Below are 19,538 nucleotides of genomic sequence, written 5' to 3'. Positions count from 1 at the left end.
AGAAAAACAAAACTCATTTGAGTTAAGGACCCAAGCAATGCTGGGTAAATTTAATATGCACATGTTTAGCAAGTGCAGGGTTAAGTCACTACCTTCTGGGACAATGCTCCTCCTTAAGACTCCGTGGGTCCTGTGCTTTCAGGCAGATTTGCTTGGCCCTCAATTTTAGGCACCACCCGTCGGGCATTAGTTTGCTGTTTGTTGAGCTCTTTTTATCATGGATCAGCGTATGATATAAGGTGAGTATCACAGGGTGGACTCACCACCACAGTGCCTCCTGCTGGTAGCTTGGGAATTCTCTCATTAGCTCACAGGATGCCTCCCTCTGGCTGGAGTCTCCCTATCCTGTTCTCCACTGTCAGACCTGCTTCGCTGCCAGACAGCAATGTCCTCTTCAGGTAGGGTTTCCAGATGGTTTAACAAAAAATACCAAACACCCCTCTCTCCTCCCGGACAAAAAGAATAAAACAAAACAAAACAATACAAAAAAAACCCCCACACACCAACCTCACCACCAGGAAAAAATCCTGTCGAGGAAAAAAAATGGGGAGACCAAAGTTGTTAAGCAAAAGCTGCACCACTCCCAGGCCCCACTAGGGCCCCCCCATCCCAATGCACTCACCCCTGCCTCAGAGCCAGGCCCCCTCTAGCGTCCCCCCATCCCAGTGCACTCCTTCCTCCCCCCGAGGTAGGCATCCCCAGAGTCTGGAGCTGCCGCTCCAATCAAATCTCCCCCTCCCCCCACAGAGCCAGGCACGGAGGAACCATCTGAGTATTAAAGTGGCTGCTCCTGCCGCCTGGCCTGGCTGCCTTGGCTCACATTGTGTAGAGGGAGGCATCACGTGGCCGGCTCCCAGTCTCTGCTAGTCATGTGGTCCAGGGCAGTGTGCGCTCCATTCCCACTCCAGCCTGGTGCCCCCCAGCATGGCGCCCAGCAAGCGCTCCCTCCTTCCCCCCCTTCGCTAGACTCTGCGACGCTCCTCACTCCCCTGCCAGACGCAGCAGGGGAAAATTGTCCCCGCCAGACTTCCGTCCCAGGAAAACAGGAAATACCAGACATTGCACATGGAAATACCGGACAGAGCTCGCAAATACCTGACTCTCCAGGTGAATACTGGACACCTGGCAACCCTATCTTCAGGCCATTGCCCTCTGGCGGTGCCCACTCCAGTGTGTCTCAGCCCCATTTGAGGGCGGGGGTGGGGGGTATTTATCAGTCTTTGCACACTGGGGTCCTCCCCTCCCAGGGAATCCCCAATCCCCCTGTACCCACCTTGCCTCTGACCCACTGCCAGTCTTCATCCAACCTCTGTCACAGGGGCAAACTGCAAACTAACCTTTTCCTATCCTGGCTGCTCCTCTCTGCCCCCCCCAGTTCTAGGTGTCTCAGGCCTTCCAGCCTAGGAGTGAGGTCTCCCTCCCTGCCTGCCTTTCCCCAGCACTGTTCTGTCTTGGGAAGCTTCCTTAGCAGCCAGGTTTCACCTGCTCTCCAGCTGGAGCAAGTCTCTCTCCCCTTCAGGAGCCCTTATACATACAGCCCCCAGTTGGGCCCTAATTGGTTCTATCTGCCTCAGCTGGGGGCTCTGCTCTCAGCCCTCTCACAGGGCTGGGTTTTACCCTTAAAGGGCCAGTGTGGGGCAGAGGCACTGTCACAGGGAGAATCAACCCCACAGTCTTTTCCCGAGTAGAAAATGGAGTGTTGGGGGGAGAAAGGGAGAGACCCGGGCCCACCCTCTACTCCAGGTTCCAGCTCAGGGCCCTGTAATAGCAGCTGTCTATGTGAGTCTCTGACCCCTGCTACAAGACAGCTCCAAGAACCCTGGGCTACTTCCCCATGTCTTCCCCAGCAGCTTCCTTTTCTCCAATTCATCCTCCTAGTGTCTACCTGCTATTTGTTTTCCTCCTACTCCCAGGAGCACTTTCCTCCATCCTCTCAGCTACACATGCCCACCACAAACTGCTGGCAAGCTCCTTTTATAGCCAATCTCAATTAGTTTCCCTAATTACCTTCAGGTGTCCTAATCAGCCTAGGCTCCCATGACTCTAAGCCTGGCCAATTAGCCCCCCCCCCCCCCATGTTTAACTGCCCTGATTGCCTTGCCTCTGCTGGTTCTAGACCAGCCCCTCCCTATTACCCAGGGAACAGAGATCTCCTCAGTCTGAGGCTAACATACCTTTTTTCTATTCTTTTTTGTAACCTTCTGACCTGACTTTATCACACTTCCTGTAAAATATAAAAACTCTGCCAATTGTTAGTTTTGCCCTACAGTGACGCATAAGATGGAAACTTTTGTTCTGGATATTTTTATTTTAAAAATGTCTCAACACGTACGCTTTAAAAATGTGCAAAGTAAAGGACTGTTTCTAACAGCTTAGGATAGCCACAAATTCAACAATATTATCCTTTCTATTGATCTCAAAATACATCTACACTTTTTTCTGTTCTCTCCAGGTATTTTGAATTGCTCCCCCTCCCTGCCCACCCACATTTCTGAGTTGTATGCTTATACTAAATCATATAATGTAGGCAATATTTCACAACTCAACATTCTAAGCCTCACTGCATGCATTACTGAAATCCTTTTAGCTTGGTTCAGGTGAAGTCCTTAATAATGCAGCTATCTAATCACTATACTTGTAAACTCCGCATTAATACACAATTTGCATTACAAAGTTTTTTTTTGCAATTTGTATGTCTGCATACCTTGAGCAACCTACTTGAACTCCAATATTTTTCAGAGACTTATTTGCATTTCTATGAACCAGACTAACAATGGAACATTATGCAATTTAATGGCAAAAGCTAACATAGCCTTGTTGGTTAAAATCTCCCTGAAAGAAAGTCCTGGCTGGCACTTTGATAGAACCCTAATTTGACAACTGAAATAAAAAATATCAAAGATTAAGCCACATCAGAAGACAGAAGGGTAAAGAATTTTTTTTCTGAATATTGCAAAGCAAAACGTAAAGGTGTAGGGTTAAAAAAAAATCACCACAAGTATTCAATTTCACATGATTGATCCAAACCAGTTTCAGTACATGGCAAGTACAGCAACAACTTTGAAACTTTGTACTATCCATTCAAACCTTCTTCTAACCAATAGATAAAACAGAAGCTTGTTTCAAAATAATATTCAAAGCCATTGTATTTCACCTGTTGCACATGGTATTTTATTGTGTACTTTTGGTGCCTTGTTGTGTACTTAAACAGAAATGATCTTTTAACGTTTAGCATTTGTTAACTCTAAACCACACATTTTCTAGACAAGATCTTCCTTTTTCTATTTTACATCAAAAGGAAATAGTAAGTGAAAAGTTTGTGATAAAGATGGACCTGCTTGATGCTTCATAACTAAGGTTCCCAAAGCGTGGCCCATGGAGCATTGCTGGCCTCCATAAAGTTGCTGGCTATATGGTTCCAGCTCCTGTGAGTTGTACTGAGATATGCTGGCTCTCAAGTGCAACAATAGTGCAAAGCACAAAAGGCTTGATCTGGAAGTTACCTCTCTCATGGGCAATACTTTCAAGGCCAGCAACTATTCCACTATGTACACAATTTTCACTGAGAATTATAGTTAGTTTGTATAATGCTACCAGATTGGTGTCCAAGTGCATTAGAGATATGGGGAGAATTGGCAGGGAAGACCACTAATACTTGTTTGATAGTGGATAATTCTCAGAGAACTGTTAATAGACATCTCCAAGGATCCTACACATTAAATTGTCATATGGAGTCCAAAACCATTTGCAGATGGAAACATTTTGTTGGGAGAATTAGGTGGTTAGTAGAAGGAGAGTCTAAGTTGGTAAAAAATGAGCTTCAGATCAACCACATACATCCATGCACTCCAGCTTACTGACTAATAACTCCTAAATTAAGCAAACATGGGAGACTTGCATAGCATCAACTTGAGATGCAGAAAACAAGTGAGCAGGTAGAAGTTGCCTGTACTCCCCAGATGCAATGTGATTCAGAAATACTTAAAGACATTCTACCATTCAGATACAATCAAGTGAAAAATCCTTATTTGATGCATCTCTGACAATTTTTACCAGGACTGTTGGGCTTGACCTGGAAGGATCAGAGAATCATCTCACATATTATTGCATGTGAGCCATACTACTGTTTAATGTAGTTATCTTCAGTATTCGATTGTCCCCTTGCCTCTTAAATATTAGGCAAGTGATGAGCTGTGACTTCTGCTTGTCTGCCAATTTATTTGTTCTCTTGTTGCATAATCCCTCTATCTTCCCCACCCCCATTACATTAGTTAGTACATCCATCTGTTGTGTTCTCTGACAAGTAGCATTGGGAACCATCTGCAACAGGGATTGCTCTCTCCATCATTTGTACAATGCCTGGCACACTAGTATCCCGATCCTTTAATTAAATTCCTAAGTGCTATCAATAACAAAGGTCATTTAATGAGGAGTCGTGTGTTACCTTAAAGACTAAACAATTTATTTGGGCATAAGCTTTCGTGAATAAATCACTTCAGATGCAAGGTTTTTTTTTACCCACAAAAGCTTATGCCCAAATCAATCTGTTCATCTTTAAGGAGCCACAGGACTCCTCGTTTTTACAGATAGAGACCAACACAGATAACCCTCTGAGAAAGGTAATTCCTTATTCTTACCATATAAATTATTTTATCCAAATGCAAATACTTTAGATACATAGAGCAACGAGAAACTTTAAGAACAGCAGCATAACCTCCTTCTCCTCAACTGCTGTAGTACTCTGCTTCACTACTCAGGTCTGCTTTGGTTCATAATCCACTGGTTGTCTTCCTCTCCTTACCTACACTAAGATTTAACAGGCTGTTAGCAGGCATGCAGGAGTCACAGCATCAACGGCTACAATTCCATTTGAATCTGCACTACTGAATTGTTGGGCAGCATTTGCCACAGCAACACTGGACCTGCTGCGACAGGTAGTACAATAACAATAGGTGTTGCAGTACATTTTTCTGAATCTTGTTTTATTTCATTATTTTCCTCTCGCTTCTACGATGTTTAAAATTCTCTCTGACGTTATCCCAACTTCTGAAGGGTTAAACATCGTCATGACAATGTTTTCTTTAGAGACCTTATCAATATCTAGTCTCTGGTGATAGACATTTCCTCTTACATCAGCAATGAAGTCAGTAAGTACTCAGCCACTTCTGTATTTATTGTCCTCACTCACTAGCTTTGAGGTCTACAGATAAAGACTGCTTATTAAATGCAAATTATTTCTATTCTGACCCTTAAAAGATGGCTGAAGGGGAAACCGATGAAAAGATAGCAACATCCTTTTATGTTCTCAAAACAAAAAGAGGTTAAGACATTCTCTCCCTGTCCAATTCATGCTTGCTCATTTCTTCCTTGTTCTACCGTCTCTTGGGCCCTTGTGAACTGAAATTTTAATCTGTGAGAAATGAAGCAACAATGCAAGCGATTTCATCTGCCAACACGCAAGGACCTGGGATCACTGTAGAGAAACAAGAGAAACACTTGCACAGAGACTATTTTGTCAACTGCAAGCTTCTGTGTCTTCTCCCCACTCCTGTTTTGCACCGTCATGTGTATACAATGATAGAAGAACTGCTGCTTTCTCCCGTTTTTCCACTGTTCGTCTTATCTATTTTCCTCCAATTGCCACAGGATGTACGAACACACAAGAAACAGGTGTTCAACACAAAATTTCTGCACTTCAGGCACCTTACATCAATGCTTGAAGTCAGAGTCCCCTACTTCCATCTCTGACAGGCTATAGACAAGAGCTGAAAATAGATTTTGGAACTGATTTTGCTGCCTGAGATGGTGTCATGGAACCAAATTGTGAAGACTAACTGTTAATCAATTTGAGATAAACACACTGGAAACCATTTTTGAGAGAGAATTTTCACTCCAGTGAGACATTGTTTCATTGTTCTCAATCTCAGCTTTCATTCTGCTGCACTAATCAATGAAGTGCCCAGTAGCTACATTCTCAATGCTTAAATTCTGCTGAAGCCCACTGGAGATGAGCCCTAGTGGCCCCCTCTCAAGTGTCTAAAGCATCAAGCCCTGCCGCGCTCTACTGAGGGAGGAAGCCCAAAGCCCCAGACCCCTGAATGGTGTGGTTTTTGGGGAGCAGCTCTAGGACATCTTACAATTTAAGACCTGTACATTTTGCTGTGTTATTAAGCAAGTTGTTACAATGGTATCTATAGAAAAAAAAGAATATTACTGTGATAGTTGTTGAGCTGGGAAATTGGTGTATTTTGAATCAAAAAAGTTAGGAGAGATAAAGCAAACAACTTGATCCAACTGGTAGATTACAGCATGAAGGAACACTCGCAGTGGAAACAATATTTTTACTTACTCCCAATATGCAATTGTCACTGTTTAGACATTCATTTTATGAAAGGCTAAAGATACTACTATCAAATAAGTTACCACACCATCAACTTAACCATTAATTAGTTTGATACTTATAAAATAAATCCAGTTCATGTTTTAGATGATTAACCAGTCAACTAAAAATATTCCAATATCTTTGGCTGCCCTTAAAACAACCAATAAATCAACTGCCTGAGACAAGCATGCACACTTCAAATGAAAATTAGCTTGCATGGGTAAATGTGGAGGGGGATTTTCATTTACTCTTTTTCATGTCCTAATATGGAACAAATTATCTAGTGTCTATTGAGACCCCTTCTTTGTACTCTAGAATGCTCACTCTCTTGTAAGTCCTAGCATTCAAGTCTTTAAAGCAGCGTTTCTTAAACTGTGTTCCACGGCACACTGGTGTGCTGCAAGGCAATCGGAGGTATGCCTCAGAACAATAGAATACCAAATGGATGTCCTTAAAGGGGTAGGCGACTTTTTTTTGGCTCAACTTCTCCCAACCTTTTCCGCGCCCACCCCCAATAACTTTCCCCCCAACTTTTTTTGCTCAACAAAAAATCCTCAGTGTTCCGCATTAAGAAAATTGTTTGGTGTTCTTTAGTCTGAAAAAGTTTAAGAAACACGGCTTTAAAATCACCTGTATGAGCTTGTCTCATTTGTTGTCCAGTGACATTAAACAAGAAAAATTTGGTATCACAGGTTTACCTATGCAGGTTCTTTAACAGATAGGAAACTTATTTGCACTCATAAAAAACACGGTGCCTTTTCAACACAATTTTATTTTCATACAGTATTCCAGCGGTACCAACACCAGCAGAGTTCCACCTGTACTGGTATTTCCTTTGGCAAACCATTCACCAGCTATTTCACAACACTAGTGTTTCCATCGGCTCTGGCCAGGGTTAGAATACAGTGATAACCTTGCCCCCAACTCTCCATTGATACCATTGGCAAAGCTGTTTGCATTTTCACAGAGGAAATTTAATTTGTCAGCCAACTATGGCCCTAGCAAACAAGTATCCTGCTTTTCTTTTCTACTGAGCACCCAGTTCCTGTTTACTTGATTGGTATCCAAGCGGGCAAGATGGAGATGCATATGTGGCACTTGTGGGAATGTTTTAAACCAGATAAACAGGTATGAACATATTCTTGCAGTTAAAAGTTAGTTCCAAGACTCAGACTGGGTGTAAAATGAAGGGTGACATGAACTGGAAGCTAATGGACTTAAACATTGACCTGAGACTTACAGCAGTAAAGAATTCAACCAGCAGTTATGAGGCAGGCAGTATTCGTTCAGAAAGCACGGTAGCAGATCAGTGCCTGTCTGTGTATTTGAATGGGAAATCGAGGTAGTGGGGAAACAGAGGTGAAGATCACCAGCTGTAGTCAGGTACTGTCAGTACCTCAGTAAAATTATTTTTTACCAGTGGTAATGCTTCTAACGTATCTTAAAGGACTAAGCAAATCCTCATTCACAGGCAGAAATTTCTCACTTTACACAAGGATGTACCTTTTCTCTCCAGCTTTGACCCTATCTTTTTGTACACGGGAAGTGTAATTTTATTAAGCACATCTACTTCAGGGGTGGGAAGAAGAGAGAATTCCCCCAAAATTAAGGAAATGGATTCTAAATTCATTGTATGCAGATTTGAATTACAGATGAATAGGCTGACATGTCTGAAATCTGGTGAGCTTAACACAGGCAGCTCAGGCTCTGCTTGTAGAGGATCCCTTTAGCTATCCACACACACTAGAATTTTAACAGTACGATACTGATGAGCTCTGTGCTACTCAAAAAGTAAATTAGCAATCAAAGACACAAATGCAATAGTTTCTCCAGAAATATCTACCTTTTCTACCTACTTATTTCTCATCAGCTCTTACCACACACATAAAAGAATATTAATTGGATCTGTACCTACTTCTTTAGAAACTGTTAAAACACAAGAGGATAAGTACTTGCCCTATAATCAACAAGTGTTAACTTATAGATTTTTCAAAAGTTACCTAACACCAATTTACTTTGTATAAAAATACACAGCGGGGGAAGTGATCACACATAGTGTTCTCTAGGATTAATGTAGATTCTTCCAGTTCCTGAATTTTGATGGTGCTTGCTACTCCAATTCTTGTAACACATCTGCTTGTGAACTGGGTACATCTGCTGAAGGCTGTCTTGGCCCAATTGATTTTCGTCTTCACAAATAAGTTGCCTGCCATTTACCGCTTTCTAAAAAACACAAATATTCATGTACATTAAAAGCATCAGCACTTTCATTCTTCAAATATTGCTTCCACAATACATCGCATTAAGACTGTAATTACTACCATTAGCACTCACCTTTTATTCTGCCATACACCCCTTATAATAGTTTAATGTATGTTCCTTAGTTACTAGTCACTCATTGAAATGTGTTACATTACAGAAAGGACGCATGGAAAATATTAACTACCAAGAAGTTAGATACATTATGACTAAAGTTAGCATAAAAAAAGACTACGAACAAGTGCATACATTAAGCCAACTACAAAATGACATGACTAGTTTTTGGCTTTGATCTCTTACTTCCCAATTACTAATGTTCAGTTGGCACTGTTTGAAATTCAGATGGCACATGGACATCCAGTCTACTTGTTAAATCATTACTGCATAGGATAGACAAGTAATCTTAGGGGGGCAGGGTGTGGGTGTGTCTTTAATCTTAATCAAGGCTCAGGCTCAAATATAGTTGTCTTACTTACTATGTTCTGCAAATTTCCTGCTTCTCTCTCCCTGTATTGGCTTTGCAAAGGGAAGCACTCTCTCTGCAGGGAAGAAAAGTTATAGTAAAAGTTTACATTGAATTATCGGAGGAAAGTTTGACAACGGCTTTGTTCAAAGCAATAAAATGAGAGGAAGCATTCTGCCTTGGCAACTGTCTGAAATAAGCATCTTTCAGGAGGAAAAGTTTGACAAGGCTTGCTCAAAACAAGTTCCAGTAGTTCGAGCCTATTAACTCAAGCTAACTATTGCAGTGAAACTCTCATAAGTCTAAAACTCACAAAAGGGTAACTGAAGTTTCTTAATGCAACAAACAACATCCCAGTCTCAGTTTTGTAGGTCACTGGACTTCTGTGGAGGCAAGTCAACACAGAGGAATCTTATTCATGGCCAATTCTGGAAGCCAAGTCATACAAAATTTGCACACACTATAATAGGGATAGAGTATTGGTAGACAACAATAAAGACAAGTAGAGGAACAAAGAGTAAAGAACAAAACAGACATAACAGAAAGAAATAGAGAGAGCCTCTATAGCAAGAATAGGAACTGAACAAGCACAACACATCTGAGACCATAAGAGTTTAAGCAGGTATTCATTTATCTAGCATACTAGAATGATATTAATTTTTACCAACTATATTACAATTACTATTATACATTGATGCTTAAATTAGAACTATATTAGTTCAAATCAAGATACATCGTGATGCTCTATCATCCCACTTTCTTACAATTACACAAAGTTATATAGCCCATAGTAGATGTTTGTTGGTAAACCAGTATTCCCACATGAAATTACATTACTCAACCATTTATCCATGTGCAAGATTTAACATAGTCAAAACTTGTTTATAGGAAAACAGCACTATTTCCACACTATATACACAATAGACTACTGAATTGCCACGTGTCCATCTGATGAGGACCTTAGCTTGAGACTGAAGCTAGATTAACAACTTTCTAATTAGGTGAAAAGTCTTAAGAATTTTCAGTGCAATACAGCATCTCTCATCTTAACTACACCAAGTTCTTTTCCGAGGAGACAGATTAGAACTGTAAAAAGCTCATTTGTTTACTCTCAGCCTGATGCACCCAGACCGTAAAGAGATGTACCTATCATCATGTACAGCATGCTAACACATTGCCAGGTGTTGCAAGGATTGTCTGGGATAGTAGGCATGAAGTAGTCAGAGTGTACATGTTGAAACTCTCTTAACCAGGATTCTTTGGCCCAGCGGCATCCATGGTCCAGTACAATGTTGCAGGAACAGAGAGTCCCAGGGGCAAGTATGTCTGCTGGGCCGGAAGAGCAATAGGCTGCGTGCAGTGAGCTGATGGCAGGGCCATCCAATAGGTGGCAGCAGATCTGCCACCCAGTGGTGTTGAGACACACGCACATGCCTGCCTAGCAAGTCCCGGAGCTCCAGTACAGCTACCTGGTGGGTCCTGGAGCCATGGCTGCCCAGCGGGGCTAGCTGGAGGGGAGGCGCGGCTGGGAGGCCAGCAGGTCGGGGGTGTGTGTGTGTGTGTGTGTGTGTGTGTGTGTGTGTGTGTGTGTGTGTGTGTGTGTGTGTGTGTGTGTGTGTGTGTGTGTGTGTGTGTGTGTGTGTGTGTGTGTGTGTGTGTGTGTGTGTGTGTGTGTGTGTGTGTGTGTGTGTGTGTGTGTCCGGCAGCAGGGGGTCCAGCAATGACATCCCCTGATCTGCCAAAATCTCTCATTTGGGTCCTATCAGGTTGTGAGAGTGCCGGATCAGAGAGGTCTCACCTGCAATCCATGAGTCTTCTCACAGGTGACCATGTCTGAGTAACCCACTACCAGTATTGTATCACAGGCCCTTTTGCAGTAACCCTTGTGTAGATGTCCCGCTCATGCGAAGGCCTTCTACTTCAAGGTCCTTGTGCTTAGTTTTCCACTGGTTACTGGGGTAGATTAAAATCCCTACAACTAATATCAGCAAAAAAAACTAGCAGTTGAGAAGCTGCCTAAGCACTCTTCAGCTTGTTTCTCAAATTTGCTAAGGTAGCACCCGATCACTTACTAGAGACCATGATATTTTGGCCTAAAGCCCAAAGTATTGAGAAGGCACAGCCTGTAGGATGACATGATTTTTCTTCTAGAAATGGGGAGGGAGACAAATAAGTTACCCAAGGCAAGACGCAATTATTGGATGACACACTTGTGTTAAGACACTGTCATTCAAATGATTGCTGTGTTAGATCATTAGCTTGACAGTTCATTTTGAGCCTATTTGAGTCTGTGGCAAAATTCCTGTTATTGAAGTTTCATCTTTTGTATTTAAAAATGCCTCCCTTCCTAATCCTACCAAAAAAAAAAAAAAAAAAAAGGTTAACTGAGTATATGAGCACTCCATTCAAAGGCTTTTGCCAATTCCAATTAACATCTCACATTTAAGTTATCATGGTAATCATTTCAGTCTGAACTTGCATGAGGTCTCATTCCCCCTCTTTTTTTAATTCAAATGGAAACAGCTCTTTGCAGGTTTTATACCAAGTAACTATTTTACATTACATAACCAAAGATTAACATCACCCATATTGCTGCATAAATGGACACCATCCTGTGCCATATCTATTTTTGCCATTACAAAAGCTTACATCTTTCTCATGCAAATTAAAAAAAAAATCTTTCCAGACAGCTTAGTCTCATGAAATCCATCAAATTAAGAAATAATGCATGAAACCCCAGTACTTTCCTGTGATAAATCTGCCATGCAGTGCATTCTGTGTATCAATTACTTTGCTAACTTTGGACAGCAAGTTGTTTCAGAGGGGATTATGTGTTCTAATGTGTTTTGTACAATACCAACACACACTGCTGGCTCACTTTATTCTATTTCTTTTCCTCTTATACAGGTCCTGTGACTACTGAGACAGTCACTATGCTTCACTTAGCAATCCTCTAGCCCACAGAAGCTTCATAGTCCTAATAGTGTTCATAAACTAATTCATCTATTCATCTTTCAAACATGAGTTTTGAGAAAGTTGGGCATAGGCTTGTCTGAGGTTGTGTCTGTGCTTTTAGTGAGAGATGTGATTTTGACACTGAAAATACATACCCAGAATAGCTATGATCAAACTAGCACACTGAAATTAGAGTGTAAACATAACAGTGTTGGGTTCTATGCTCCCAATTATATTCCTAGCATCTTGGGTAGGTATGTTCTCAGGGAAGTTAGCCCTTCTCTCTGATCCATCTTGGCTATTCTCTATATTTAGCAAGTTAGCTCAGCTAATTAGTGAAACATGCCTCCTCAAACTGGGACTCCCACTCTTCCTTAGCAAAAAGTACATATATACCTTAATCTTAGATAAAACCTTAATCTTAGATAAAACTATTGGCTGTGCCAAGATCCAATCATAGAATACTGGAACTGGAAGGAACCTTGAGAAGTCATGGAGTCTAGTGCCCTGTCCTCACGGCAGGACCAAGCACTGCAGATCATCCCTGATAAATTTTTATCCAACCAGCTCTTAAATATGTCCAGTGAGGAAGATTCCACAACCTCCCTAGGCAATTTATTCTAGTGTTTAACTACCCCGACAGGAAGTTTTTCCCCCACTGTCCAACATAAACCTCCCTTGCTGCAGTTTAAGCTTATTGCTCCTTGTCCTATCCTCAGAGGCTAAGAAGAACAATTTTTCGCCATCCTCCTTGTAACACCGATTTATATACTCAAAAACTATCATATCCCCTTTCAGCCTTCTCTTTTCTAAACTAAACAAGTTCAATTCTTTCAGTCTTCCCTCGTACATCACATTCTCTAGACCTTTAATCATTTTTGTTTCTCTTCTTTGGACCTTCTCCACATCTTTCTTGAAATGTGGTGCCCAAAACTGGACACAATACTCCAACTGAGGCCTAATCCACACAGAATAGAGCAGAAGAATGACTTCTCATGTCTTGCTCACAATACTTCTGCTAATGCATCCCAGAATCATATTTGCTTTTTTTGCAACAGTGTCACACTGTTGACTCATCTTTAGCTTGTGGTCCACTAGATCCCCTACAGCAACAATCTCTTCCCATTCTGTATGTGTGAAACGAATTGTTCCTTCCTAAGTGGAGTACTTTGCATTTGTCCTTATTAAACTTCATCCTATTTACCTTCAACGATTTCTCCAGTTTTGTTTTAAAGCAGTTGCAACCCATTCCAGCTTAGTATCATCTGCAAACTTAATAATCATACTCTCTCTGTCATCTAAATCATTGATGAAGCTATTAAACAGAATCAGTCCCAAAACAGACCCCTGCAGAACCCCACTTGTTATGCCCTTTAAGCATAATTGTGAACCATTAATCACTACTCTGAGAATGGTTATCCAGCCAGTTATGAATCTTCCTTATAATATAGCCCCATCTAGGTGGTATTTGCCTAGTTTATTGATAAGGCGAGATCGTGTCAAATGCCTTGTTCAAGTCTAGGTATATCACGTCCACCACTTCTCCCTTATCCACAAAGCTTGTTATCCTATCAAAGAAAGCTATCAGATCAGCTTGACGCGATTTGTTCTTTACAAATCCATGCTGGCTGTTACCTATTACCTTATCTTCCAGTTGTTTGCAGATGAATTGCTTAATTACTTGCTCCATTATCTTCCCTGACTGGCTCCATTATCTTCCCTGTATTGCAAGCCCCAATTACTTGAGAATCCATCTACCTCATCATCTTTAATATATTTGTACTCAACACTTGTTAGATTAGCAAGCATACTCCCCATTTTATATATGGGGAACCAAAATCAAAACTGAGCTTGTTGAAGGTCACATGAAGCCTGTGGTAAAGGAAACAATTAAATCTGAGTTTCCCAATATCCTAAACTAGTACATCTAACCACTGGGCCACCCCTCCTAATTGATTTAAGAGTGAACATGGACTTTTTAGAGACAATTAAGTTCTATGTGACAGTCTAGTGTCAATGTCATATCCATCTTTTCTTTTAAATCAACACTGTAGAAGGGGTGCAGAGGCAGGGAAATAGAATAACTCCAATCTCTGCATAATTGTGTTTTGCCTCTGTGTAAGCCATGTACAATCCATCCAAACTGCAGGGTCAGGTGGTATAAAAATATCCATGGAAAAACTTCATTGTGCCATTTCAGTAAGTATATTTTTTTCTTTTTTTTCCCCCTTCATGTTTTTAAAGGAGAGAAATCTGTTTAAAAATACCAATTAATACAGGACTACATTATGTAATAATGAAAACTCATATATAAGATTTGACTACTTGTTCACAGAAGTTGAGCACAATTTGCTTCTATCACTAAATTAGGTGAGCTAATCATGGTACTTTTTGATAAGCTCATGAGCAACTGTTTTTGCGCAATGGCCCATCTGACATTGTTTCTGATCTTCACACAGTGTAAAAAAGCCTGTTAAGGGTAAAATTAACCAGGCCACTGTTCATGAATCCATAAACTATGGATTTGGATATAACAAATCATATTCTAGTGCTAGATAATACATGGTGTGTTTGAGGAAGGACAAGCTTAAATGTCCGTAGAACCATCCCTTCCAGTTTATGAGCAATTTGTCTTGGACAAGTTAATCTTCCTGTTTTAATATATTTCTTCCTTCTTTCCTCCCCATTAAGTGATTGGAGCAACTAGATATCTGTTTTAAGAAACACAATGCTGTCTAGCAATCAATCTAATCTTTTCTTTGCTGAAATTTGACTAGTAGAGTGTCAGAAAAACAGTTTCTTAGATGAGCATTAGCAATAAGTTTTACAAAAATGTCTTAATTTTGTTCCCCATGCAGTTTTAGAATCACAAAACAGCAGCCTTGCCTCATGCCACTGCCTTCCTTTACACGATGCATTTGTTTTACACTTTGACAGCATTTCACGTGTTTGAAGGCAAACTCAGCTTTAGTGACTACTGATATTTAATTCATTGAGAAAGAAAAAGAAAAAAAATCGATAAGGGTTACTCTAACAGCTGTTCCACCCTGTGGAAAAGATGCCTGAAATTGAGGAAAGGTTTGAGAATAAAGGGTTGTATGTGACAAGAACAAGCATCTAAATCATTTTAACTTCCCCACAAAGTTATCTGACATGTTTCCCTAGCTGTCGCTTACTACCACTAACATTGTTATGGGTTTGTTTATATGGATATGAAAACAGATACATGGTTCTTTACATCAATAAAGAAAATACTATCATACCAAATGCAAGTATGTGTGAGTGTGAATGCGTTTGGGGGGCAGCTCAGCAGCTACTCAGACTTCAGTGGATCCGCTAGAAAAATGTTTGCCATGATTCTAGTTTATATAGTTTTTCTTGGTGAAAACTGGTCAAGGCCTCAAAAGCCATACCACCACATGACACTGGTCACTCCCTGAACCATTGATTTACTACTAAAACGGAGTATTTACATGGAGGCAAGTAGCTGGTGTAGCTACACTGGGATTCAGGAAGTGACACTGCTTCTTTTCTAGCACAGCTGAGCCATGCTCTAGTGTGGTGCTATTGGGACCTGAGCTGCTGCTGATTGATTTAAAAAGGTCAAAGAAATAAACTGCTTGGTTGAAGAAGCTTAAAAAAATTTCACAATACCACTCTGCAAGTATGTCTAACCAAGACAACAAAAAAGATTCAGTAAATGTTTGACAAATAAGTTGATTTCTTACTAGGCAACTTAAGAGAGAACTCTTAGTAATATTTCATTTAAACTGATACAGAAATTTATTTCTTGCACCTCTCAGATGCAATACAGAGGTTTAGGAATCAGGGAGGAGGAGTTGAGGGAGAGGGAATTAATAGCTGAGCAGATGCTTGGGCATGAATTTGGAGGGTTGTTGGATATGGAACAAGAATCAAACAAGGGATTTTTTTAAGGGGCGGGGGGGAGAGGAAGGATTTTTAGGGACCTCAAACTCCTAAACCCTTTGTTTTAGCTGTCCCCATCCTCATGTGTCCTTGCATCTCAACCCAATTACCCCCTTCCACAGTTGGCATATATTTGTGGTCAAATACATTTGTCCCTTTCCATCTCTACCATGATCCGAACATTTTACATATGTATCCTTCATTGAGGCACGTTGAGAAGTACCATCTGGAATTGCAAATTCAAGTAATTACTACTACATGAAAAGGATATGGATAGTTAATTGCATTTGTTTACAGTACAGGCAGTTCCCGAGTTACGCGGATCCGACTTATGTCGGATCCGCAGTTACAAACGGGGTTTGCTCCACGTCTCCCTGGTCTGCTGGAGACCAGCAGACCAGAGAGACGGGGAGCAAAGCCACAGAGCACGTGGGCAGCGGACAGCCCAGACGCGCCGCGGCTGTCCCGCTGCCGGCGTCCTCAGAGGCTTTGCTCCCCGTCTCCCTGGTCTGCTGGCTCCAGCAGACCAGGGAGACGCAGAGCAAAGTCGCGGAGGACCCGGGCAGCAGGACTGCGGTGCGTCTCGGTCCGCCGCCCGTGTCTCCCTGGTCTGTGGGGGGGGGGGGGGGGGGGGCGCACAGCTAGTACGCCCCCCCCCCCCCCCCCCCAGCAGACCAGGCTTTTCTCCAGATGCCTGTGGTAGAGCAGCTGGGGCGCTGCCGGTTGGTCCCGCAGTGCCGCTCTGGGCGCTACTTGACCAACCCGGCAGCACCGCAGCTGCTCTGCCCCAGGCGTCCCCAAGTCAGCCACTGCTGAAACTGACCAGCACTGACTACAGGAAGCCCGAGGCAGAGTTGCTCTGCCCCGGGCTTCCTGGAATCAGCCGCTGATGAGTTTCAGCAGCAGCTGACTTGGGGACGCCTGGGGTTCTTAAGTTGAATCTGTATGCAAGTCGGAACTGGCGTCCAGATTCAGCCTGTTCAAACTGATCAGAGGCTGATTCCAGGAAGCCCGGGGCAGAGCAACTCTGCCTCGGGCTTCCTGTAGTCAGCTGCTGGTCAGTTTCAGCAGCGGCTGAATCTGGACGCTAGTTCCGACTTACATACAGATTCAACTTAAGAACAAACCTACAGTCCCTATCTTGTACGTAACCCGGGGACTGCCTGTACATTGTGCTTCTATAGCACTTGTTATCAACCACTACTGCGGCTATAGTTTCTCTTTTTCAGCACAAAAGGGAAAGAATATAATCAGGACCATCATAACTGATGGAAGCTAACATTTCTGTCCAACCAACTGCTCTGTGTGAAGACCGATGCATTACTTTCATCTCACAGTTTAGAAGACTATGTTCATGAATACAGCGTTCATGAAGAATATGAATACATGAATGACTATATAGGAAAATCCAAAATCCATCTGGGCTAAGTCAGGGCAGCCTTGTTTTCATGTATGCAGCTAAATCAATGTACGCCAGCTAGAAGTCTGTCATGCTGCAAGTGCATGGAGAAGGATGAATTATCTGTAGGAGAACATAGGTAAAAAAAGCTGAAGTGCACAGTGACAAGAAAGCAGCAGAGGAGATTCACTAACACTGACAATGGAAAAGGGTGTTGAATAAACTGGAAGAGAACTAAGCAACCAGACAAGCCAATAGTAGTGAGGCCAGGCCCCAAAAAAGGAAAAGAAAAGCACTATCAAGCCCAAGGAATGCAAAGGAAGAGTTAAAGAAAAAAAATGCTGTTTTGAGAAGAGAATCAGTCTGCCATGAAGTAGTACAGAAGCTGACTGTTTGGTGGGGTGTTGCACTCTTTACAGAGAAATTAAAAAAATAATATAAAGGGTTGTAACAAAAAGAATTCTTGCTTTGCTCCTGAACAGATCATAGTACTGCTACAGGAGAGTCAATAATGCTGCCAACTCAGATTTTCAAATGTTAAAGAGCTGTATGCACTGTAAAAGGGAGATATCCATCTTCTGAGCAAATGATTTGTTCAGAGGGCCTTGCTTTACCATCTAACTATGTCTCTACTTGAGTCCATACAAGGAGGAACATGCTTTAACTTTTCTCCAACACACATCTTTTGTAAGGTGAGCAGTATGCACCATTATGATCATTTTTCTATTATTGCCTTTGTCTTCGATTGTTTCCAACAGGCATTTCTCTGTAATTATGGCTGTACACGTTGAGAGAAGCCACCGGGATTTGGAATCAAAAGCATTATATGGGGGAAACCTTATGCTCTAACAGGCAATAAAAAACTCAAGGCTAAGAAAAACATAGAAATATGTAATGTGTTATGCAGAACGTGAACAATTATCCAGTTCACAGAAAGAAAATCTGTTCATGGTCATGTTCACAAGTCGGTGCACAAAGTTCAATAATGTTGACATCTGTAGCACATGGAGAATTACATGAAAAATGTAGTCAGCTGTTTACCAGAGCAAAGGATGGCAACCAACAGAAGAAAGTTATTTCCTACTCAAGCATTATAGGTCATGTAAAAGGATGAGATCATTTGAATGCTTAAAAAAAAGAGTGTAATTAGCACTCATATGGTGTGCAATCCAGCAGGTTAGTAAGAAAAGGACTTTTCTGACCAATAATATAGAATTTTATTATACATCCAGGTGAAAACCTAACAGGTAATTACCTAAAAAAAAGGCAGAGTTATGCAACTGAACATGAATAAGTTCATCACATATGGCCAGCTGGATCGACACTACATTTTGAGAAAGGAAAGGAAATTCATCAAGTAACTGAGATTATGAAATGGAAAAATGATATCATATGAATGAGGCTTTATTACAAGTGTAAGATCTCCAATGTTAATGGAAGGAGGATTACATGACAAAGTGCAAAGAAGATGACCATGTGTGGACTCACATGTGGTGCCCATATAAACACTGGAAAGATTAAGTGTCTGAAAGGAGAGGGGGAAGACTGCAAGGCATGAAAAAGAGCAGCTGCATGAACAGGAATAGCATGTTAAGGATGACAGAGAAGGAATATATTGTGCTCAAGAAGGTTCGTTACATTTGGAAGAGATTAAGTATTAGATTGTATAAATCTTTTACCTTTTCCTCTATTTCCATATTCTGTGCTATATAAGGGTAAAAAATCCTGGGGAAGAGCTAACTAAAAAGCAAGCAAGGATTCCATGTTGGCTACTGATGTTCAATAGCTGCTTACAAAACAACTGCTAAGGATTTAAAAATTATTGTAATCTTAACAGTAACCAGCTTCAGTACCTGATTACAAGAAGGTATGCATAAAGCCAAGACATACAGAGTCAGCCACCAAAGCCCAGGTCTGGAAAGGTACAGCCCCAAAGCAGTTTATTTTACCTATTTTTCTCCCTACACTGCTATATGACACCATCTCTCACTTCTTTAGAGGTACAAATACATAATACAAATCTTTAAGAAATTATAGATCTGTTAGGGTATGTCTACACTACATCGTTAATTCAAGTTAGCTTAATTTAAATTAACTATTTCCAATTAAGTTAATTCAAATTAACATATCTACACACAAAACCTATTTCAAAA

At 41.4% G+C, this 19,538-nt stretch overlaps 1 protein-coding gene across 1 annotated transcript in view; it reads right to left on the bottom strand.

Annotated features, from left to right (window-relative positions):
- Positions 1-2,288: 2,288 nt before the first annotated feature.
- The window catches only part of NECTIN3 (nectin cell adhesion molecule 3), a 133,391-nt gene continuing 116,141 nt past the window's right edge, over positions 2,289-19,538 (bottom strand). Inside the window, exons 8-9 of the mRNA XM_075908478.2 lie at positions 9,118-9,180; positions 2,289-8,605 (exon numbers count right to left, since the gene is read on the bottom strand). Of these exons, the coding sequence (XP_075764593.2) occupies positions 8,429-8,605; positions 9,118-9,180 (240 nt within the window). The 3' untranslated portion in view covers positions 2,289-8,428. The remainder of the gene's footprint in view (positions 8,606-9,117; positions 9,181-19,538) is intronic.

The sequence above is a fragment of the Pelodiscus sinensis genome, chromosome 1 (genome assembly GCF_052426305.1).
Source record: "Pelodiscus sinensis isolate ZL-2025 chromosome 1, ASM5242630v1, whole genome shotgun sequence".
Classification (NCBI taxonomy): domain Eukaryota; kingdom Metazoa; phylum Chordata; order Testudines; family Trionychidae; genus Pelodiscus; species Pelodiscus sinensis.
The sequence above is the reverse complement of the archived record's forward strand: the minus strand, read 5'-3'. Positions and strand labels throughout refer to the sequence as shown.